This window comes from Panthera uncia, chromosome D4 (genome assembly GCF_023721935.1).
Source record: "Panthera uncia isolate 11264 chromosome D4, Puncia_PCG_1.0, whole genome shotgun sequence".
NCBI lineage: Eukaryota > Metazoa > Chordata > Mammalia > Carnivora > Felidae > Panthera > Panthera uncia.
In genome coordinates, this window is record NC_064807.1 from 12,110,496 (window position 1) to 12,134,848 (window position 24,353).

Consider the following 24,353-nt stretch of genomic DNA (forward strand, 5'->3'; position numbering starts at 1 on the left):
CTGAGTGCATGTTGCGACAGGCAGTTTATAACTGTCTTAGCCTTCACTTCCTGCTTGTGGAGTGAGAGGTGAAAGCTATGGCCTTCTCAGGTCTTTCCTGAGCACACACACATTCCTATAAATTTGCATGGCCTTCTAGATTTAAAATTTCTACTGATCATGTCCTTATTATTAGGACTTTTTTGTGTCCTGTCCAATAAAGTCAGTCTACCTCAAGGATGCAAAAATATTCTATTTTCTAGTGGTTTTATGTGTTCTTAGTTTTATGTTCTGTTCTGTGATCATTTTTAATTAATTTTTGTATATTTTTTGAGCTAAGGGTTGAGACTTATTTTTTCCATATGATTATTTTATTATTCCAGCACTGTTTATTAGATTTCCCCATTGAAATGACCCTGATGGCCTCAGTCAAAAATTAATGGACTCTACGTGTGTAGGTCTGTTTCCAGGCTCTATTTTGTTCCAAAGATTTGTCTAGTCTTATGCCAAAACCATAGTCTTGATTACTATAGCTTGAGAGTAAGCCAGCTTTTCAAGATTGTTTTGGTTACTTTAAATCCTATTCATTTTCATATAAATTTTCAAGTGGTTTATCAATTTCACTGAAAAAACTAATTGAAAAGTTGATAGATTATGTTGAATTTACAGGTCAATTTGGTAGGAATATTTCATAGACTATGTATTCCACAAATAGGGTACTTTATTTAAAAATAACTTTGTCCTCTAAAAGGTATTTTTCTTTTATTGTGACTAGAACATGGAGAAAAGTACATAAAATATATAAGACATGTCCACATGGCCCAATTCAAGACACAGAATCCTGCCAGAAGTCCAGAAGTTCCCTATCTTGATCCCATCCTTGATCATGGTTCCGTTCTTTCCCAACCAGATGCAACTGGTTGAACTTTATAATAATCATGACCTTTATAATCATAATTTTCTTGCTTTCTTTGTAGACTTGACTATTTTTAAAATTTTACATGAATGAAAATCATATATGTGCATATGATTTCAGTACATATGTTTCTTTTACCTTCATTCCTCCAAGAACATTTTCTGTATGCAGAATTCTATAATGGCAGTTATGTAATTCCAGCACATTAAATTTATCATTCCCATACCTTCTGACTCTAACAAGAAGTTAGCTATTGACTTAATGTCTGTGTCTTCAATTAATTGTAAGATACTATCTTTCTATTGGTGTTCTGCAGTTTCAGTATGATGTAGGTTTCTTTATCCTGCTTTGAAAAAAATTTTTAGTATTTTTTCCAACATTTTAATTTGTGTTCAGTAGGAGTGTTTGTCCTGCCATGTCCTGCCATTACCATTTGGAAATGGTAATTAACTTCGATGTTTAAAATAAAATCAGAATCTTAAACTTCTCTATAATTTCCTGTTTTTTCTCTATAACTTCCTTTTAAAAATTAATTTATTATGACATTTTTTCATGTAATTTTATATTCTATTTTTGTGAGTGCATATACCACCACTGTAGGAAAATACCAATTTACTGAATCTCCTACTGTGTATTCAAATTGTTTCTGATTTTTACTCTAACAAATGCCACACAAAATGCTTTAAACTTAAAAATTTCTTCACATGGAATAACTAATATTAAGACTCAGGAGATCAATGTTACAAATTAGGTATGTCGCAACTTAGTTACAAACAAGAAAAAACTGGTGATTTTTGCTCTAGGGGACCTTAGACTGTAAGAGTCTACAAAATTTCCTTGAAAACAGAGGGGTGACTGATGCTGCACCAATACCAATTACTCACCAACCTTCCAGTATTCTCTCAACATGTCTACAGAGATCACTAGCGATTTAAGAAATATGAGAACACAAAAATAATATGATGGAGGCCCAATTTCAGCCCACAGTTAGCTCCCCTACACAGAGAGCGGACCTTTCGTTAATCATACTGTAATTACCGTGAGAAGCAAGTAAGGAATCTGATACAAGAGATTTGTGTATCTTCGGAGGATTCTGATAGTAAAAGTATAAATTCAGAAGTATTATGTCTGTTCTTCAGATAATTATAAGGAGTGGTAAGGGGGTTCTTCCTGGTAGCCAGGGTTACTCTAAGAATCTTTCTGTGAAAGAAAAGTTAGTACAGTAATTATTGCTTCTGTTTTCAAATTCTGTAGCATAGGGCATATATAATAATACTGTACTTCTCATAAGAAAAGGGCATACTGTAACTTGCTATCTTAAATAAAGCTGATGCCCAATCTAGCCATTTTGGAGTAGAATGGGAAAGATAGGAACCCTGCCACTTTTTAAAAAAGCAGTAACAACAAAAAAACAAATCACTGCTTCTTCTAAAACAAACAAAACAAAACCAAAAAACACCAAAAGCAAAAATTTGAGGTTGCAACATGAGGAAAGTGCTAAATATATACAAATGATGAACGGCTTGTCATATTTAAAAATTTTAATTAGCTAGTGTATCATCTTGCCTCTGTTTTTACTGTTAATCTTTCATTTCAAGAAGCATCCTATTAGGTAAAGCAATTTCCCAGGGACGCACTTTGCTAATATAAATTGTTGTCACACTTCTCATATAATCTGCCTACTAACTCAAACCAAGACTGTCTTTAGCAAGCTAGTTCCCTTCCTTAGCATATCAAAGCGAAAACATTGTTTGTGGTACTTTGGCATGATGCAAATAAATTCTGTACCCTGTTTCCTACCAAAAATAGGCATAGGTAATAGTGCGTTATTTAAAATATAATCCTAAAGAGTCATGGGACAAGGCAGCAAAGGCTTTTCCCACAGAACAACTTTTTGAGTATTTAAAATCTGAGTAAAAACAGTATCCACCTCATCAATACTTTTCAGAGTATACTTAGGTATTAAAGCCATTTAAATAACTGTAAATGCTGTGTCCAGCTTAAAATATATGGAAGTAAGGTTCCAGGTTAAGAAAACATGGGATAGAACCCCGAAATAATCAAGTAATTCTCTGCTCTATGCCTTCATTTAAAATGTATGAGAAAAAGCATATCTAGTTATAATGACTTTCATAAGTCAATTAGTCATTGTTAATGCACTCTAAAGACAAGTGTGACAGTTTCTCTAATTTGTTTTCAATATTTTTTTAATGTCCTAGACACAAATGACATTTTTAATTCCTTCTACAAGCGTAAGTAATCAAATCAGTTGGTTTCACTTAGACAACAGCTCACACACATCCATCCCATTATCACCATCACAGCAATTAAACAAGACTGCTTGGCAGAATGGAGTGGAGTTTAAAACACCAAAACGAGTTGAGGCCCCTGGGTGGCTCAGTCGGTTAGGCGTCTGACGTTGGCTCAGGTCATGACCTCATGGTTTGTGAGTTCGAGCCCCTCATCGGGCTCTGTGCTGACAGCTCAGAGCCTGGAGCCTGCTTCAGATTCTGTGTCTCCCTCTCTCTCTGCCTCTCCCCTGCTCCCATTGTCTCTCTCTCAAAAATAAACATTAAAAATTAAAAAATATAAAACACCACCACCAAAGCAAGCAAAAATAAAAGCACACTTTCACTCATCTTAGGAGATGAAAAGTTTACTTAGAAATTGCAAACATTTAGCAAAGTTAAGACATAAACACTATTTTTCATATTCTACAGAAATACAATAATTTATAGCTGGCTTGGTACATGATCACATGATAAAAACAATCTAATGAAAAAAAAAAAAAAAAAAACGATGGTTCATTCTACTTTTCTGCCACTTGTAACAACTTAGTAAGTGTACCAGTAAGTACTGGAAGACAGATGCATAGGAAGATTAGAATCCTAGGGCTGTCTGTTAATACACATTATTATAAGAATAATATAAAAACAAAACAAGTACAGATACACAGTTAACATGCAATTTAAGCTATTATTTTGAAGAAACAGGACAGAATTTAGTGAACACATTGAAAAATGTGTTAATAATGTGTTGTTATAATGAGCATATCATGGTATTTTACATGGCATGGAATTTCTTCCTCCTTAGATAATGCTTGGCAAATTGGAACAGATTGAGCTACTGCTACAGCAAATTTAAAATGCAGACAATGTGGATAATTGTATTAGATACTTTTCTAAGTATACTAATTTTTAAAGTACCATAATTTCATGCCTACCTCACCACCTCCCCAATTTAAAATAAAGTCAAATTTTGTACCCTATGAACCTGCACCGTCCGATATAGCAGCCCTTAGCCACACATGGCTATTTGAGCACTTACAAAGTAGCTAGTCAGAACTGACAGGCACTGTGAGTGCAAAATACACAATGAATTTTAGAAACTTACTATGGGGGGGGGGGGAAGCAAAATATCTCCATAATTTTGTATACTGATTACATAGTGAAATATTTTTAATATATTGGGTTAATTAAAATAGTTAAGTTAATGTCATGGGTTTCTTTTTTAATGTGCCTGCTAGAAAATTAAAAATTACATATGTGGCTCCCATTTCTTCCTACTGGACAGTGCTCATACAGATAGTCTACAGTCACTTATTAGCCTTAGAATTTAGCATCCCACTTTAAGTAATCTGGAGTACGAACTCCCAGGACACTGTAAGCACACTCTGCACATACTTTACTGCAAAATTAATTTTTATCCCTCTGCAAGATACACATTTTAAGTGTAAAACGAATTCACAAAATAATCCTTAAGAAATGTCAATTACTATGTATTGTGAGAGCTAAAGGAACTTCAATGCAGACTGGAACACAGAGGAAAATAGTTAAAAAAAAAAATAACAGTGCAATCAGAGGGAAACGATTAGTATCTTCAGTAAAATTAAGGTAGCCAAACTTATCTTTAATGCCCAGGATCTGACCTTGCACCACAGATCATATATGTAACTTGTCCACTGAACCACGACCTACAAGAAAATCTTTAAAAATCATTAAACTGCAACTTAAATACTCCATTTTTTGGAAAATCTGCAAGCAATGTAAAATTCACACACATCGTCAATTCTAACAGCAGACAGTATCTGAGAACTATCCCTTAAAGTCCCACAGTGTTAAATAAGGTTTGCAACTGCTTAGTGTCTAAGAGACTTGGACTTAAAAAAAAAAAAAAAAAAACTTTCTTAGAGGCTATTAAAAAATATCACTGACCTTTTGTCATTTTCTTCCCCTCCTCTTTTTTAAAAAAATTTCAGTAATAGTGTGTATAAATCCCTGGCATATTGATACCACATCATCTTTTATTGTGTCCATCTCAAATACAAATTAATCTAGCACACATTTCATTATTCTCCCAGGAACACCACCAAAATATAATACTGAGCGGTCACCACAGTCAGAGGCCAGCATCACAGTCATGCATCAAGAACCTCGCCAGGAGGCGATGCCTAATTACACTTGTATTACACACTCTGTTCCTCACAGCTCAGGCTGGAATGTTTGTTCTTCAACTGTTTAAATCTGTTTACACTGAGTAAGCTCTGTCAAAGATGCTCTGAAAGTCACAAATGAGCAGATTCTGAAACTACTGTATCTTTCATAAAAATTTCTCCCTCATATTAAAGATGTTCTGAGAAAACAAGGAGAAGTTATTTAATATAATTCTGTATTTTACCATTACCACTTTGAAGACACTGGAAAGCAACCAAGTTTTAAGAAGAAATAAATAGAACCTAAGCCAGGTAACACCAGGTACACCAACAGAGAAACCGACTGTAGGCGTCTACAGTAATTCTCTCTCTCTTGAGTTTGGCAGCCTATTAAGACATTTAATCACATTTATTAATGTGCCGTGCACAAAAAGATGCTGCTTAATAAACTTTCCCCATCTCCTATCTTCAGACCGTGTTCTACACAAACAGTACATTTATTGCATGTTACTAACTCCAGCCTAAATAAGCGTAGTAATTGATGCCAAATGATGTAATTTTTTCAGTTTCAAACATATATTGCTTTAAAAATATGCTCCTCCGTGAAAAGATAACAAGTTTCCTCTCCGAAAGCTGTTAATTTGCCATGAGATCAATAACTGACTCAATATTTATTGAGCACCTACTATGACTGCACTCAGTCTACACTCATTCTTTAACCACTAAGAAAAAGTACCTGCTTCAAATGCAAGATGACACTGGTGAGGGAAGATAATATTTGAGCACTTCTGACAAAATGCTTTATGAGTCACTATCTGAACGTGTGAAACTGTTCACCCCAGGACATGAAAAAAAATCTCAATATGTATTACTGATCACTTTATAAAGATAAATAAACATTTGAAGTAAGCTGCATAATACTTTGAGGAAAGTGATGGCCATACATAAAATTAAGGCTGATTCCCTAAAGGTATGGAAGAAAAGCCAGAATGTCATGGTGCATAAGCATCCAAAGACAAAAATAAACATTTTACACAAATATCTGGTTAATTCAGGCAAATGGCACTTGTGTTAGGTTTCCAACTTTGCTTGAGGGGGCTGGTTTAATAAAGAAAACTGCTTTTAAATAGGAGCACTTTAAGCAAATATGAAAATAAAAACCCTTTAAATAAAATTCTCTGTAAAATCACTATATAAATTCAAGTTCCAAATCTTGTTTAAACATATATACATACATATATGTGAACACACACATATATATGCCTTAAAAGTATCAAAATTTCATTTACAATGTGATGCAGCTGTGTATCTTGCCTTGCATGGTTTGAAGCTAATTATGTACCTTCCGCACAATACTGGATTTCTCCTGAAGCCACGCATGTGGGCAATGGTGCCGAGACAGAGGGAGGCTAGTTTTCACTTTCTAGCCTTTAACGATTGCGCCCCGTTGGATTCCTACAAGGCGTGAGGCATCATGCAATGTACTGAACACATACGGGGTCTGCACACAGAACACTCTTTCAGGGAAAGTGAGGTTTTAGGAGGCAAAACAGTTGTCAGTTTGAAAACGAACGGTAATCATTTCCTGAACAGGATTTCCAGAAACAAAATGATGTCAACTGAAACACCCCCACCTCTGCCCAACGTGGAAAACAATACATTACAGAAACTGTTTCCGTAGAAGACGTAAGAGAACATTCATAATAGAGCCGTAGGGACTGAAGCAGCGAGGTGAAGAGTGAGGCAGGCACAGAGCGCCTATGAGCTACTGCACTGGTAGGGGTTTATAAAAAATACTATCTATACTAAAGTTTTAAGAGCTAGTAATATATTTAGCATACTTTTGCCTTTTCTTTTTTGCCACTGAATATAAAATTTTGTCCTAAATTTACTAAATCTTCTACACCCTGAGGAATAACAGATTAATAAAAGAATGCCAGGGTCAGCCTTGTGGACCATATTATTGTCCAAAAAGCACAACCTATAAGAGCTAATATTCTTGGAAGCACAAAGGTTCATCAGCAGACTAAGCTACTCCTCTCTATTTTTTTTTAGCACAGAGTTTGGTTTTACAGTCTTAACATAACCTAACGAGAATACAGATGTCCAGGTTGAGAGCCAGAGGTGCCTCCTGCAATGCAAGCGCACGTGCGCATGCACGCACACACACACACACACACACACACACACACACACACAACCTACAACTGACACAATGGTTTTCTGTCTCCACTATGAACTACGACATATTGCTGCCATTTAGGAATATATTATTCAATAGTCCTCTGAAAAGCACTTTGGAATCTTTAGCTGTATATTTTTATGAAATTACAATTAAAAGTTATCTGCAATCTTGAAATATGGACTCTCTATCCCTCCCCTCTCCTGTAACCAAATATATAAAATGCCGTCTTTTAAATTTCATCTGTTTACTTCTTTTCCTCCAACACAGAATTTGGGAGGGAATTCTTAAAACCCTTAAAGTGAGGCAAAGGATTCATTTACGACAATCATACGGCCTTTCTTTTCAGGCACAGTGCCACTGTTTCCCTTGAACATGGGCTGCACAGGTTTCGGACTAACCTGTAATTATGCACACGCTGTACTCTAAATACCTCCAATCCCCAAAAAGTTAGTTGTCACAGGGAAAGAACTAATTCTTCTTGGCAGGGCGCTTAAAAATGCTAACTAAGAAATACAAACCAAAGCATCCTACCTGCTCATATCAGTATGTCATGAATGGATAAAAAAACTCCACGGGACCGTGTCTAGCAACTGGAATAAATAAAATGAGTTACAATCAACTGTTTGATAAAAATTCTGTCCTTTGTTTTCTCCCTAAACATTAATCTTGCTCCCTCCAGAAATAAGAAAGGCACTCAAATTAACAAGGTATATATAGCTATTGTTTCAAAGACACTGTGTGACAAGTAGGATTTTCAGGGCTGATTTTCTTTCCTGCTCGCTGCCTGCATGCCAGGGCACGTCTCCACCTTGCTGTGCCTCCAGACTTCTCCAGTACACAGGAGCACAGTAAGAGTGCATCTAGGCATGGGGAGGCAGCAGCATGCAAAGTGCCAGGGGCTGCACCGTTCTCCTGGAGAAGTTCACTCAGAAGTCAAAAGTTTTTAATGGTGCTGTTTGAATTCCGTAGCATATTTTAAATATCTGAAAGTTCTAAAATTTGATTTACTAGTAACAAAATAACTGTAAGCTTACAAAAGCTTTCTGCAAAGAATATATGTTATTTTCTTTTATAACTAAACCTTTAGTATCTTCTGTAATTAAGAGGGACTAAGATACAGATTAGACTATTGTATAGTAAGTGACAGCTGTACTCCTAAATTAATATTTAGCCCATGTCAAATACTATCTTGTGCTACAGAAAATTACTAATGGTAACTTGTTCTCAACAATATTAAAAGTTCTCTTTATATAACAAGCATAAATTCACATGACGACCTGAATTCATCTAAATCACACAGTCTACCACCATAAATGCTTTCCTACAAACTGCCACGTAAAAGTCAAGGAACTTTTGTTTTCATATCTTGTGTCACATAAGCCCTTATCTGAAGATTTAAATGGCTTTTAGTGACAACATGTATACATTTAATCCTATTAATAATGAAGCCTTTAATCAGAACCGTACCATAGGAATAAGGGATATGACTGAGAGTCTGGGCCCAGAGTTTCCAAAGACGTAACAAAAATGCTAAAACCTGGAAAAGAAAAAGGGGACATTAACAGGTATCTAATCCTTAAACCTAATAAGAGAAAAAGAAAATGACTCACACAGGTTTAAGAAATACCTAAAAGGTCTATAGTTCAAGCTGGGGAGGAGAAAAGGAGAAGCATAAAATGACTATCCTTGCACAAATACAAGTCAACAAGTCTTTGAAATCAAAGAATTCCTTCAAATGCCCCAAAGAGTCTCTGGCTCTGTTGCCAAGATCTGTCCTCCAATACCATAAATGAACAGAAAGTGGTGTTCTTAATGCAAACGAGCTTTGTTCTATGAATTTTTAATATATATTAAAGTACAGTTAATTCATAATCATAGAGCTGCATTTCTTGGCTGGGATTTAACAGCTTAAACAAGGTTGCTAAATGAAGAAGAATCATCTAAATTAACTTATTCTATATGTAACAGCTCACCTGTAGTATCATGAGGCTAGAATGTAACATTCATTCACAATCCATTGCTCTAACTTATCAATTTCTCAATCATAACTCATTCTATCCATTACTCATGATCAATCTTTCCCTTTTTCAGTGAATCATTTATTAATTTGATAAACATTTGATAAGTCCTTGCTATGTGCAAGGCACACAGTAGAATCTGGGAACACCAAATTACCAAAACAGGTATACTTAAAAAAAGGTGGGGCCGGGGAGGAAGGTGGTGTGGAGGTATTTACATATCTTATTGCTTTTGGCTTGTCAGTAGTATTCTTGATCCACAGGACAGTATGATGGCCGACTATTCTCCTAATGAAAGTTTGATGAAATGTGTCAATCAATCTAAACTATCTTTTTCTTGCAACAAGGATATTTATAGAAAAAAAGGTAAAGACTAACAAGTCCCTGAAAAGATACATCCTTTCCACAGCATGAACTTATTCACTCAAAGAGATACTACCATGCTACAGCTAATGAGTTTAGATGTCAACCATTTAGGAAAAAAACACAACCATATGGGGCAATGCTAGGTTTTTCTGTGAATCAACACTTGAAAAATGCAAACGTTAGAAATAAAGTAGCACACGAAAGTCACAAACGCGAAGTATCCTTCGGATGTTTGTGTTTTTACTGCCTACTCAAAACTTTATTAGGAAGAAGAGACCGAGATATCGTAAAGGACTGCATGGCTTCATAAGAGCGTGTATGAAGGGCCTTAAAACACATGAAGGCAGATAACATCAAGGGTGGGCAGGGTACTGTATGGAGGGTAAGAAAGGCGCGGAGCCGCTGGTTCACAGGGGACGGTCTATACTCCTGTCCTGACACTCTCACATCAAAGCAGAAGAAGCCCTATTACTTGGGATACTGAAGATGATGCCTGGAAGGGAATACTGAGTGAGGCCAGGGTCTGGCAACATGTATCCAGTGGAATGGGCTGAATCTCTCCTGTCATCTCTGTGTAGTCTCCCCACTATCCCCTGCAGGTAGAGAAAATCATCAACTAATGGTTTTATCCACAGAGGTCTAGGTAGACCTTGAGGTATTTGTAGACAAAGGGCCATGGGATTATGTTCATAATGGCAATTATTTTCTTACCTAAATACTATGAAATTTTGCCCCAAGAGAGAAAAGCAGATTCTGTCTACAAGGGCCAGGCTGGACAGTTTTTCTGGTATTCTCAAGTCTCCCCTGACAGTTGGCTGCTCAACAAAATCATGATGCACAAATAAAGAACTTACTCTTTTCCTAAGCTTAAGGCAGTGTGCCTCGCTCAAGCCCAAGGCTTCGATAATATATACTAGGAGAAGTCTGCCTTTACTCTGTCCCCTCACCCTAAAGGTGACCTAGCAAGTAAAAAAAAAACAAGCAAAGCACGGCAGTCACTTACTTCTGCAGTGTGGCATCCTACACACACACACACACAGGACAACAGGCGGTTTCCATCATTAGGGGACCTTTTAAAGGGCAGTTCCTGTGAATATTGTGTGTGTCTGTGTGTTTAATGGGGTATGAGATTCGGTGGAAAGAGGACGGAGAATGTCTTCAGAAGACATCCTTAAAATTAGACAAGTAAGGAAAAACATACGAAAGTGAAAGTGTCAAAAAATACGGAAGGGACTGGGAAAATGAACAAGAGATAAGTGGAAAGGAAAGAACAAACACAGACCATTTACAAAGTGGGGAAACGTATTCAGAAAGTAAACATTAGCCGGCCCTTTTCCCACAGACCTGAAGAACCCAGCCCTTATTACTGAGAAATAAGATACAGCTGTTCGGTGGCTACTTTGGTACCTCATCCCTGATAAGTTTAGTATCAAAGTCTTTAAGTTGTTTTATTTTTTTAAATTAAAGATTGAAGACCTAACCTTCAAAATCTGTTCTTTCCCCCTGGCTTTTGCCAGCAAATTTGTAATAACCACTTCATAAAAATTGTGTGGTTTAAGTGTATCCTCAAGAACTTAAATTTTTACAAAGGAAGATTGTTTATGGATACATTTCCATGCATATTTCACTTTTCATGGTGAATTTAAAAGGAAAACAAGTAGTAATAACTGAAAATGGCATTCCAGGTTAAAAAAAAAGGTTTATGTAAGGGCTAATGTGAGTGTTTTTGGCCCATACCAAATTTGAGGTAAAAAGAATCTATCAAAACTAGTAATAAAAATAATTCCCAGTACTGCAATTACATAAACTCTTAAAATCAGTTTTTCTTTTAAAATAACCACTTTAAAATGGATTACACATTGGAAGCATGTTTTTTATATAAATTCCAATACTTCTGACTTTGGTTACACTGGTCGATAACTTGAGTCGAGAAAGAGACATGATTTATATTTTTGCAAATCCCATCTATCTGGCCATTTGATTCTCAAAGCAGTAATTAGATGGAGTAATTTTGAGCTTGTACTATTCTAAGGCTGAACTACAACTTAAAATTTTAATTGAAAAAAACTAGCCTATACAGCAAGCAACTGCACTGAGGTGGGTAGATGTGTCTGTGAACCGATTAGGAGAACCAAATGAGAAGAAGCTTCACATATAGAAATATAAAGGATGAGAAGAAGAAAAAAATTAAGACTCACTGTTTAGCAGGAAGAAACTACACAGTTATTTTATCCCCAAAGGAATGCCAGTTCTTAACAAAATAAATAAAATTAAAGATTTACTATGGACTTTTAACCTAAAGATGAAGAACACATACCAGCAAACAATTCATGCGGCTATGTAAGAAAGGAAAGCAATATTGCACTGAAAGGGGGAACCTTGCAGGACTAATCCACCTCTCTCACTGACTCAACGTAACCAGCCACTTCCGGTAGGCACTGGCAAACCTGGCCTGCTCTACATTCCGGCAGGTGGACAATACTTGATCGATGAACCTATGCTCCATCTCCAGGCCCCGAGAGTCTGGAGCTGGGGTCCGCTTCAGGCGTTTGGTTTCCTGGGAATAGCCTTGCTTGCTAGAGTCATTCAGCCCATCCACCTCCATGGCCTGAGACATGTGGGGGCCTCCTGGGATGAGGTGCAAGTCACTCGAAGTTCCCCCAGGGCTGTCTGCAGGTGACAGTGGGGTCACACTGTGAGGAAACCTACCACGTAAGTGATGCTGAAGGTAGAAAATATGCCGCCTGTGAAAGAGGAGGGGGAGAGAATACAGAAAACTCATATCACAAAGTCAAGCTTTTTAGGGAAAAAAAAAGCTGATAATTTTAAAACATACTGTACTCAGTTCATGGCTCCCGTGGTAACCCTGAGTTACCTGGAGGAAGGAGGTGGAGTAGTTACCCTGAAGTCTCTGCATACTTAGACCAGAGTCTTACAAGCCCAGATTACTGCACTGTGAGAAAGAATAATACGACCCCCAAAGGATTTTTAATACCACCGACTGAGATGATGGCAATCACCTGGCATTGTTACTCTTTGTAACTACAATCGGAAATTAGAAAATAGGTCGTAGCCCAATCTCTGCTATAAAAAAAAAAGCAACAACAACAACAAAAAACAGAACCAAAAATTAACTTCACTGATATCCTAAAACAGAAGTGAATTAACTTCTGTTAATTTCCTTTATTTCCTTTAATTTCCTTTAATAAGAACAGGTCTTATTATCTAAAAACCAACTTAACTTTCCCTGAAATCTGTCACTATAACTATAGTCTCATTAAATATCCCTGCAGCAGGGATATCTCATTATTCATATTAGCAACTCCAAGCTCTGAAAAGTTAATTCTGTCCATTTCCCCAGCATATTCTGGAGCAGACAGGGAGCGTATAATTTACCCATTTTATAGAGGATAAAACTCAAAGGACAGATAAGGTGCCTAAGTTAGGCAATGGCTCAGTAGTAGAAAACTGGCCTGTATAACATCCAGGCCATCCCAACTGTCTCTTTTCCCCATGCCCCACCCCAAACTTCAAATAATTTTTATACAAAGCTTCTACTCTGTTAATCTAGCTATCTCTTCAACACAAATATAATTTTAAAATTTTCTCAACCTTGCTACTGATGTACCTAAATATAAAATAGCAACAAAAAAATCTGTAACACCCCAATGACATGGAGGTTAGTATCTATCTTGTCTCTAGAGAATGTGGAGTAAGAGTGTCTCTTTAGTATGAGAAAAAGAAATTTAGGAAGGTGCCAAAGAGGGTAGATGGTCTCCCATCTTCTAAATGTACTTAGCATGGAGGAGCAGCTGAACATGTCTCCTCAAAAGGCGGCAAATCTCAACAAGTTTAAAAACATACAAATATGTAAAACGCCTATCTCCTGCTTGGCACAGCAAGTCCTTCGTCTACAAATAGAATCCTATAGGCTGAAGCAGAATCCGCATTTATAGAGACAGAGATGCTTCAAAAAAGAACCAATCAGGGGGTTCCCATACCTGGACCTCCTTCCAACATGAAAGTTACTTGGCTGTCAAATGTACTCAGAACTCAGGTTATGAGGTTGCTAATCCTCTTTCACTCCTTCCTAATAATTCTGCCCTGCTCCCGAAGTACACCTTACTTTAAAAAAAAAACCAAAAAACAAAAACAAAAAAACCCCAACCAGTGTCAAGAGTTTATTACTTAAGGAACGTTAATTTGCAGACCTTCAATAAGCTTAACTATTCTCAAGGTCCAATCAACAGTCTGATCAATGGTCTACACCCCACTCTGCATCAGAATGTACCTGCTAAGTTTCTTTGCATTGTGTTTTTGAAGACTAGATGGCAGTCTTCCACCCCACACATGCTACAAGTATCAGGATCTCCAAGGAGGGAGTCTAGAAACTTTTGTTTTCAGTTTGGAAGTAACACAGCTGTTGCACAGTCAAGGTTGAATGCCACCATCTAAGCATTAGACAAAGGTCTGCATGAGGAACTTCTTATTGAAGATCATGAGGATGTGGTAACGAAAACTCCTCTGAACTCAGGCAAAGCTCCACAATCAGATTACCAAATTTACTCCAGAAGGCAGGCCTACGATGTAGGACCTTCTACAGCTCTCAGGAAGACATGTGCTTTCATGCAGAAAGCGGATTTTTCCCTTCTCTTACCTGTGGCACCAAAGGGTTTCATGTCCTGGGTAGGAATCAATAAGATCAGTGCTGAATTCAACTTCTTCTTCGAGAAGATGGGGAAGATTTATCCTTGCTTCCTCTGTTGAAGCTGCTGCTGCTTCATCTTTTGCAAGAACCAGAGCTGGCTCACTTCTCAGAGGGTTTTGCTCCAATACAGAACCATCTATCACAGTTTGGCTAATCAAAGACTTTAACAAAAACTGGCGGTAGTGAAATCCACTGTGGTCTGAAACGTGCATGGATGCCCAGTGTTTAGTAGAAGACAGTTCATCAAGAAGAATCTTGTAGGAAGAAAAAAGGGAAGTGAGAAGTGGAATAGCCAAAGGCTTTTCTTCTCCATTAACGCCTTGGATTTCTTTGATTTGTTCCTTGTTTTTCTGGTAACAATTGTTTCTACCAATACTTTGTATACAATGTCCAACACAGTGCTGTCACTTAGTGGAAGCTCAGTAAAGGCTAGTTTCCCCCTTTCCCTGATAAATAAAGAGATTTTTTTATATACACCACAGAATTTAAGACTTGTCATTCTTTCCCTGGACCTTGATCAATCACATTCTGATTGGCACACCCACAGAAAAGCCAAATTCTAGAATAATGATGAACATTAGAGTGATTATTTACAAGAATGCTGATGTTGAAGAGAAAATATAAATTCAGAGGTTACTTTGAGGTAAACTTTAACATTTAACCAACACTAGAATATTTAACTTAGTATTTATTGAACAATCGACTCAAGGTAGTGATTTGTTCTTCACTATGTAAGTGCCATGAGGGCACAGAGCATGTCAGTTTTGTTCACTACCTAATTCTAAGGGCTTAGTGCAAAAAACATGATGCATGAAAAATAGGAATTTCCAAGAGCTCATAATTTTCACTGTTCATGTCAAACTCAATTCGTATCAATGATAAATGATTTTGTTAAGTAGATGAAACAAAATTCAGCAGTGAATTGTTAAAGCCTGCATATTATCAATCCTGCAAACTAAGCAACTTTGAATGGAATGATAAAAAGAAAAGCCAGCAGTTATGAAAAAATACATTATTTGGCACTGTCTTGTACAAGTAGCAAACGCAAGTGGATTTTGATCAGTGAAAGCCATATTGAGGGCGTGCCACATTCCATCAGAGGATTTTCAGATCAGCTCAAGAAAAAAGACATAGACTTTTCAGCAGTGAATGGCAGCTACCGCACAAAGCCAAAGGGCTCCTCCTTCACCTGCTCGTCAAGGGCCCCAGGTAAACTCCTTCTCCTGCACCAAGATCACCTCTCCATTTCTCACATGCCCTTTCTTCCCTAGAAGAAATTTCTCCCTCTTCTGAACCTCCACAGTTTCTGTGTGTTCTCCCATATATATTACAGAACTTACTGTACATCTTTTCATCCTCACTAAACTCTAAAAGTTGTTTGAAATATTGTCACTCCTAATTGCTGTTTCCATCATTCTATACCCAGTGGCCTCAGAGTGGACATCTAAGTATTTTATAAGTGAACAATTTAAGGAATTAAGTGACCAGTACAGAGGGGCAAGATTACTCCCAGCTAGGACAGCAGATTTATATCCATGAAATGTTTTAAACATCTCCTTTAAGTTCTAAAGAGTTTATTTGAAGCCAAATAAGTTTGTTTCCAGAACTGGTGAATCTCTGAGAAATGGAAAACAAGACTGTTCATTTGATTAAAATAGTGCACAAAATAGCACCAGATAAACTTCTACCTTAGAAAAATACATACTAACCTTAAGGTTGTTACATTTTTGAAGAATTAACCTGCAGAACATTTAGGCTACAATACATCAGATTTCTAATTTTGGTAGGGCTTCTTAATATTGATTGAAGAGTACGAAACATGTTTAAAAGGAATTTACATAATGTGAAAAACCTTTAGATTATTTCTTACTGCATATTTCTATACACAAAAATTTTAATTTTTTTTTTGTAATTTTGAGACAAAAAATAGCACAGACATGAAAGATTTTCAACAGTATCAATTTAATTCCTTTAAAGATATTTCTCAGACTTTTTGGGGGGCCTGGGTGGCTCAGTCAGTTAAGCGTCCGACTTCGGCTCAAGTCATAATCTCATGGTTCATGGGTTCGAGCCCCATGTCGGGCTCTGTGCTGATGGCCTGGAGCCTGCTTCAGATTTTTTGTCTCCCTCTCTCTCTGCCCCTCCCCCACTTGCATGTGTGCTCTCTCTCTCAAAACCAAAACATTAAAAAAATTAAAAAAAAAATTTTTAACAGACTTTTTAGGAGAAAAATTCACTGTGTTCTTTTCCCTTGATATATTTAAGAGGCATATTAAACTAGAAAAGAAACTTTAACAGGAATTTCAGGGCATTTTTTTTTACTAGAATAAAAAGGTTGAGAGATATAAGCAATGACTTTTTAAAGCGACAGCCATTACTTTTAAAGTGATCTTGGGGCGCCTGAGTGGCTCAGTCGGTTAAAGGGCCGACTTTGGCTCAGGTCATGATCTTGCAGTCCATGAGTTTGAGCCCTGCATCGGGCTCTGTGCTGACAGCTTGGAGCCTAGAGCCTGCTTCGAATTCTGTGTCTCCCTCTCTCTCTGCCCCTTTCCCATTCGCACCCTGTCTCTGCCTTTCAAAAATGAAACAAAAAAAAAATGATCTTAAAGACACTGCATAGAGATATGGCTTAAATGTAAGATACTGACAGAATCAATGACCTATAGATGGTGTAATTTACATATTACTATTCTTTTTCAGCACTCCTTATAAAAATGAATGAGTGAATAAATAGCTACAAGAAAACCACAGTAGCAGGGCTATGACCCAGAAGGATAACAGGTAACAATCCTAAAATTAAAATCAAAAATGTGTGTGTGTGTGTGTGTGTGTGTGTGTGTGTGTATAAGCTATCTGCCCTATAAATTTTTAAAAATACATGTGGTTATTTTCTGATTATAAGTGACACAAAATCATCATTCTAGAACATTTCAAAAATACAGAATACAAAAAAAGCAAAAAGAATCATTCATCACCTTATTGGCCAGAGAAAACTACTCTTAACATTCTGGCCTATCACCAGTCTTTCAGCTTTTCTCTATGCATGCATGTGCGCAGTTTATTTTTAACACAGACTTGGGATACTCTTTTATTCTGATTTCATTCCACTAAATTATATACATATACCACGTCATTAAATATTACTCTATAATTTTAAACTTTTGCATGATATTTCATCCTAAAGATTATCACAATTTAACCATTCGCTCATTTTGTTTCCACTCTTGTATAAGTAACACTCTTTTGAACACACATATATATAAAGTCTATGTGCACAACTTATTTACTTAGGAGAAATTTCTAGAAGTATATTTACTGGAACAGTGAGAAACATTTTTTAAAGTTCTTCATATATATTGTCAAAGTGCCCTCCAGAGGGGCTGTGTAATTTATATTCCTACTGGAAGAACATGTTAAATATTTCTTAAATTCCTTACTAGTACTTTAATATTCACTAATTTAATAAGTGGAAAATCATGTCATTTTAATTTGCATTTCCTTTTACCATTAAGGCTAGATATTTATTTTATTCTCTTCTTCTTCCTGTGTCTTCTTATGCAAACTGCCTATTTTGCCTAATTCTCTCTTTTATAGAACTGCCTAATTTACTATTTGTGATAGTCCTTAATTTTTCTTACAAGTCTTTAAGAGATCTTTATAAAGGTATTAGGTCCCTATGTTATAAATATCTTTCTTTTTTTAAAAAATATCTTTCTTACTATATTACTGCAACTGATTTTTTTAATTCCGTTTTTTTCCTTCAGGTAAGTTTTTATTTCATTTAGAGTTCAGTTTGGTATATGATATTAAAACCTGACAAGTATTTGCTAAAAGGTCAATCTTAATCATCATCACAGATTGAACAAAGAATCCTTTTTCCAGTTATGTGAAATTCCATATTTCAATGAAATTTGTACACATTATGTATTGGGATTTGCTTCTGGGCCTTATATTTTCCATTAGTGTGTTAATTACTGAGTAGTACCAAGATTAGTCTCTTTTTATAAACATTTAGATAGATACTAGTATACACTGTTCCTCATTTTCATTTTTTTTCAACAATTTCTTAGCTATTCTTGAAGATTTCTTTCTAATGTACTTTAAGAACCAATTTCTGAAGTTAAAAAATAAACTGGTGGTTTTTAGTATATATTGAGTTGTGCAGTCATCACTGCTGTCTAATTTCAGAACATTTTCATCACTTTCACAACAACTTCCATTCCTGTTAGGAGTCCCCTAAATCTCCATTCCCCCCAGTCTCTGGCACCCACTAATCTGCTCTGCCTATTCTGAATGTCATATAAATGGGATTATAGGGTATGTGGCCTTCCTAATCTGGCTTCTTTCAGTCAGCAATGTTTTTAAGGTTCATCCATGTTATGGCATGTATCAGGACTTTGCTCCTTTTTATGGCCGCATAATATTCCATTGTATGGATGGATACACCACATTGCATTTATCTACTCGTCGGTTATCTAACATTTGAGTTGTTACCTTTTTGGGGCTATTATGAATAATGCTGTTATAAACGTTGCTGTAATAAGTTTTGGTATGAACATGTTTTTGATTCTTTGGGGTATATATAAGTACCTAAGAGTGGAACTGCAGGATCATATATGGTAATTCTAGGTTTAATTTTTTGAAGACATGCCAAACTGTTTCCCACAGTGGCTGCATCATTTAACATTCCTACCAGCAACGTATAAGGGCTCCAATTTCTCCACATCCGTGCCAACACTTGTAACTGCTGTTTTTCATTTTAGCCATGCTAGTTGGTTTTCATTTGCTTTTCCCTCATGGCTAAGACGTTGAACATCTTTTCATGTCTTTATTGGCCATCTGTGTATCTTTTTTGCAGAGATGACCCTATGTGCTTTCTCAGGTGACACAAGGTATCAACTTTCAACTGGCTAGGAGTGATAAACTGGCAAACCGTGATCTTTCCTCTCACCCCACAGTCACAAATGAGACTATTTTAAAATCTGCTTAAATCCACTTAGAACACACAATCAGAATAGAAAATAGAAAATGAAAATCTCATAATTCCACCCTAGCACTGTTCACAATTCTTTATTCTTTTTTTTTCTGAGCAGCAAATGTATACATGCTTGTAACAGAAAACACAAAGCAATATATCTGTAACATCATGTGTGAGGATATATATAAAGGTTGAGCAGTTACAACATGCCAAGCAGTATTCCAAACACTTCAAAATCTCATTCAATGCTAATAATATATTTAAAAATTATATTAGGACCATCTCATATTTAGTTTAGATCCTTATCCTATAGTGAGCATTTTTCTTTAGATTATCTTCCAAAATATAACTTTTAGTACCAACAAAATATTCCAATTTGTGATATAATTCAATGTAACTAATCTGTCATTTTTGGAGGGTTAGACTGTTCTAGTTTTTCACTATGATAAACAGTATTTTTATATACCAAATGTTCATATTTTATATAATAGCCAGTGTTTACCCAACACTTAGTACGAGCCCTTGTGAGAGCCACTTTATGTGGATTCTCCCATTTAATTCACAACACTTGATGAGGTAGGGATTACCATCATGCCCATTTTACAGATGAGGAAACTGAAGGTTAGTGAGGCAAAGAAACTCCCCCAGGGCCACAAGCCAACTTGGTGGCAGAGTCAGGATTCAAGTTGGGTCTGCGTGACCACCGAGTGGAGCCTTTGATCATGACACCACTGAACCTCGTCTCCCGTTACGTCTTTAGGCAGAAGTGCTAGATCACAAGGAACATGCCTCTTTTTGGGTAAAGTCTGTAAATGCTGCCATGTTACCCTTCAGTAAGATCATACCTGTTTCTACAATGCTTGTTTTCACACCCTTATCAATGCTGGATACCAGCACTTTAAAAAATAGTATTTTCAATTGTCTATGTAAAAAGATGCCAGCTCATTGATAGGTACCAGTGATTCCTCTGTGATTACTTCCTCTAATAGACAAAGCATAGTAGGGCATGATCTCCTAGCAGGGCCCAGTGGTTTCTAAGTGCAGAAAGGGGATTTTGTAAATCCAGCCCCCAGAGAGCACTGCAGCAGCAGTGGTGACAGGAAGAGCACCGAGGTCAAGGGCAGGGCACAGCAGGTGGACAGCCCAGGTGAGCCTCGGACTGGACCCAGGCAGCTGAGTCAACACACCACTCATGAGTTCTCATCTTTAACATCTGAAAAGTGTCAAGAAACCAAGAATTTCCCCTCGGCCCCGTGTTCCTGACTTTATGGGAATGCCACTTTAAAAGGTCCACATCAGGGGCGCCTGGGTGGCTCAGTCGGTTAAGCGTCCGACTCCGGCTCAGGTCATAATCTCGCGGTCTGTGAGTTTGAGCCCTGCGTCAGGCTCTGTGCTGACAGCCCAGAGCCTGGAGCCTGCTTCCGATTCTGTGTCTCCCTCTCTCTCTGACCCTCCCCTGTTCATGCTCTCTCTCTCTCTGTCTCAAAAATAAATAAACGTTAAAAAAAAAAAAATTAAAAAAAAAAAAAAAAAGGTCCACATCAAGGTAGGAAAGTTTCCAAAGACCTCTCGGCTCACCTGGACTCTGCCTTTTTCTTTATCTTCAACGCTCCCTGTGCCCCTCCCCACCCCCTACGCACTACCAAGCTGTGGAGCTGGGATGACCAGACTCCATAAGGACCCAGATCTCCCACACCCCACCAGACCCCTGACGGGGCCACAGCCTTAGCCGTTTCCAACCAGCCCAGCCTGGATGAGAAGCCGTTTCTGGGCTCCCATCACACCCCGTGCTTCCTTCGGCTCCGGCAAGTGTCAGACCATGTTGTAATTGCTGATGTCTGTCTCCTCAACCAGATTTTCAATTTGTTGAGAGCACTCCCTTTGTCATCATGCTACACCCAGCATATAGGCCGGCGTCTGGGAATGAAAGAGTTTCAGTACTTTTTCATGAATAAATTACACTGAGTTCATCTAGCAAACTGGTAGCCAGTTTCACCTAAGCTTTCTATCCTTGGGGAACAAAGACAGGAACTAAAATTCAGTGAGCCTCCATTAGGTGCCCAGTACTTCACATGCACAAACTCCAGTAATTCTCACAATCCACTGAGGAAGGCAGTTGAGCTGGTATTTCATAGACGAAACGTTAAAGCCTCACTTTCCACACAGGGCTAGTAGGGCCAAGATCTGAAGCCAGTTCAGTATGAATCTGTCTTTGTGCTCTTTCTACTCCAATAACATGAAGGGACACCCCCTCTGAAACACAAAGCCAATATAAACCGGAAGGGAGGGGTTACTTTTCCAGAACTGTTGGTTTAAAATTCCCTTGGAATTTAAAAAAAATCCTGGAGGAATCTCTGGTTAGGATACAGAGAGGGGAGCAGGAACCTGAGAAGGGAGATGTAGGAGGGGGTGGTGAGCAAAATTATAGAATGCTTCTCTATTAATCTCAAAGCACCACACGAGGTATTTTGACCCCTTTAAGGTGTCTCAAGCCTGGGAAGCTTTCAGAGGAGTACCGTGGATTCTTATGGCACTAAAACATAAGAAGCGAAGAAAAATAGCAGCTGTCGTACGTATGATGGAGCAAAAGGATAGCTGGTCTCAGTCTGATGAATAATAAGTCATATAACCGTGGCCAAGCCTAAGTCATTAAAATTCTCTGGAAACTTCCATCTCCTCATTTCTAAACTGAAAGGTTTAGGCTATGACAGCTTCCAACCCGGCTCTGCATCCAGAAAGCTCCCTGAGCCCGTGAAAAATACTGATCTTAAATCCTGTCCTTTCCCCAATTTCGTAGGCCTGGGGTGAGACTCAGAAATCCTAAAGTGACTGACAGACTCAGCCAAGTTTGGGAACACCAGGTGAGATCTTCTTTTCCCTCCCCAGGAGAGAAGGTGAACAGGCAGCCAGCTGGTTCAGCACATCAAGTCGCAGAACGGAAGACCACCAAGAAAGAACCGGTCCAATTCTGTAAGGCTTAATAATCTCTTCCTGTTTCAGGGCAAAATGAATTATGCTCCGTCTTCTTTGCTGCTTAAACTTGTGTTAGTTCTACCAACGTACTAACCAGAAGAGTGCCAAACTGCACTGGTGAGGAATGTAAACTTTTTGAATTGCCACGGCTTCCCTGGAGGTATCAGCTGCTAGATCCTTCCCAGGCTGCTGGGCCATTAGTTCCTCTACTTTCTTCCTTAAAAGTTCCTCTGAGGAGGAACTGCTATCAGAAGATTTAAAGGGCAGACAGGGAATGTGTGTAGGGAGACTGGAGGAACAGCCTTACCTTGACGTCCAGCTTGGCCAGATGCTGCAGAACCCAGATGCGATGGGACCAGGCATTATAGTTGCTTGGGTATCTCCCTGCTGCTTCACCACAGACCTCCATCTCTTCTCGTATTAGTCTCTGTGTCCTTTCTGCAGGAATTGTTGCCAAGTTTCCTTTTGTCACAAAGGAAGGCAAGGAGGTTTCCTGAATTAGCTGTTGTAGCACCCATCGCCTGTTAAGGTACATGTGGGAATGAGAACGACGAAAGAACATAAATCAGAGAGGAAAACAGCCAGTTTTCTTTGATCTTAATTTCCATTTGTGCAATGCCTATCTATGAGCCCAATTTTGCGGCAGTGGGATTACTTTGTTGTATTTGTTTTTAAAGATATATTGGGGTGCCTGGGTGGCTCAGTGAGTTGAGCATCTGACTTCAGCTCAGATCATGGTCTCGTGGTTCACGAGTTCAAGCCCCACACTGGGCTCTATGCTGCCAGTTCAGAGCCTGGAGCCTGCTTCAGATCCTGTGTCTCCCTCTCTCTCTGCCACTCCCCTGCTCGTACTCTGTCTCTCTGTCTCAAAAATAAATAAAACAGTAAAAAAAATTTTTAAAGATATAATTAGCTTCAGCACCATGGATAGAGAGGATGAGGAAGAAAGGTCAGAGAGAGAAACCTTTCTAAAGCATTAAAATGTGTCAAAAAGAGATTGCCTAGTTCCAATATAACAACTCAAAAGTCCAATTGGCCAGGAAATGCAAAGACAAGGGGTGTGTGTGTGTGTGTGTGTGTGTGCGCGCGCGTGCACGCGCATGTGTGTGTACCGGGTTGTGGTGGTGGTGGTCCTGGAAGAGATATTAATTAATGGCTGGTAAATCCTAGAAGAGGAGTCATGGTTCACATCTTTAATTATATGTACATGCCTCACCCTATGTGTATTTGTTTGCAAATAAGAAACTGCATTATGACTGCTTTCATTAAGCAGAATTTCTTTATTATAGCAGAAAATGTGGAAAGACACAAATACAATATAATTAGCTAAACCATCAAGGAGATTTTAAAATGTCTTTATCCACAGATTTTCCCCTTGTCTATTTAAGATTTTCATTAGCATACATTTAAATGAAAAGCACTAAAAAAGCATGTCTAAAAAAGCATGTCTAACCACCTAATGTCTTTAGTTTTTACAAATATTTTCTCAATAAGAAGCATTCTTGAGGTTCCGGAAGATGGCGGCGTAGGAGGACGCTGGGCTCACCGTGCGTCCTGCTGATCACTTAGATTCCACCTACACCTGCCTAAAGAACCCAGAAAACCGCCAGAGGATTAGCAGAACGGAGTCTCCGGAGCCAAGCGCAGACGAGAGGCCCACGGAAGAGGGTAGGAAGGGCGGCGAGGCGGCTCGCCGGCCAAGCAGAGCCCCCGGGTCTGGCCGGCAAAAGCGGAGGGGCCGGAGGGACTGTGTTCCGACAGCAAGCGCGACTTAGCGTCTGGGAGGTCATAAGTTAAC

The 24,353-nt window shown here is 38.0% G+C and overlaps 1 protein-coding gene and 1 long non-coding RNA gene across 2 annotated transcripts in view; one reads left to right on the top strand and one right to left on the bottom strand.

Annotated features, from left to right (window-relative positions):
- LOC125925024 (uncharacterized) overlaps window positions 1-22,710 on the top strand; it is a 46,747-nt gene extending 24,037 nt beyond the window's left edge. The window contains exons 2-3 of the long non-coding RNA XR_007458679.1: window positions 17,305-17,385; window positions 22,469-22,710. This is a non-coding gene — a long non-coding RNA (uncharacterized LOC125925024). The remainder of the gene's footprint in view (window positions 1-17,304; window positions 17,386-22,468) is intronic.
- The window catches only part of PTAR1 (protein prenyltransferase alpha subunit repeat containing 1), a 62,825-nt gene continuing 42,007 nt past the window's right edge, over window positions 3,536-24,353 (bottom strand). Inside the window, exons 5-7 of the mRNA XM_049633720.1 lie at window positions 22,863-23,076; window positions 14,554-14,858; window positions 3,536-12,640 (exon numbers count right to left, since the gene is read on the bottom strand). Of these exons, the coding sequence (XP_049489677.1) occupies window positions 12,298-12,640; window positions 14,554-14,858; window positions 22,863-23,076 (862 nt within the window). The 3' untranslated portion in view covers window positions 3,536-12,297. The remainder of the gene's footprint in view (window positions 12,641-14,553; window positions 14,859-22,862; window positions 23,077-24,353) is intronic.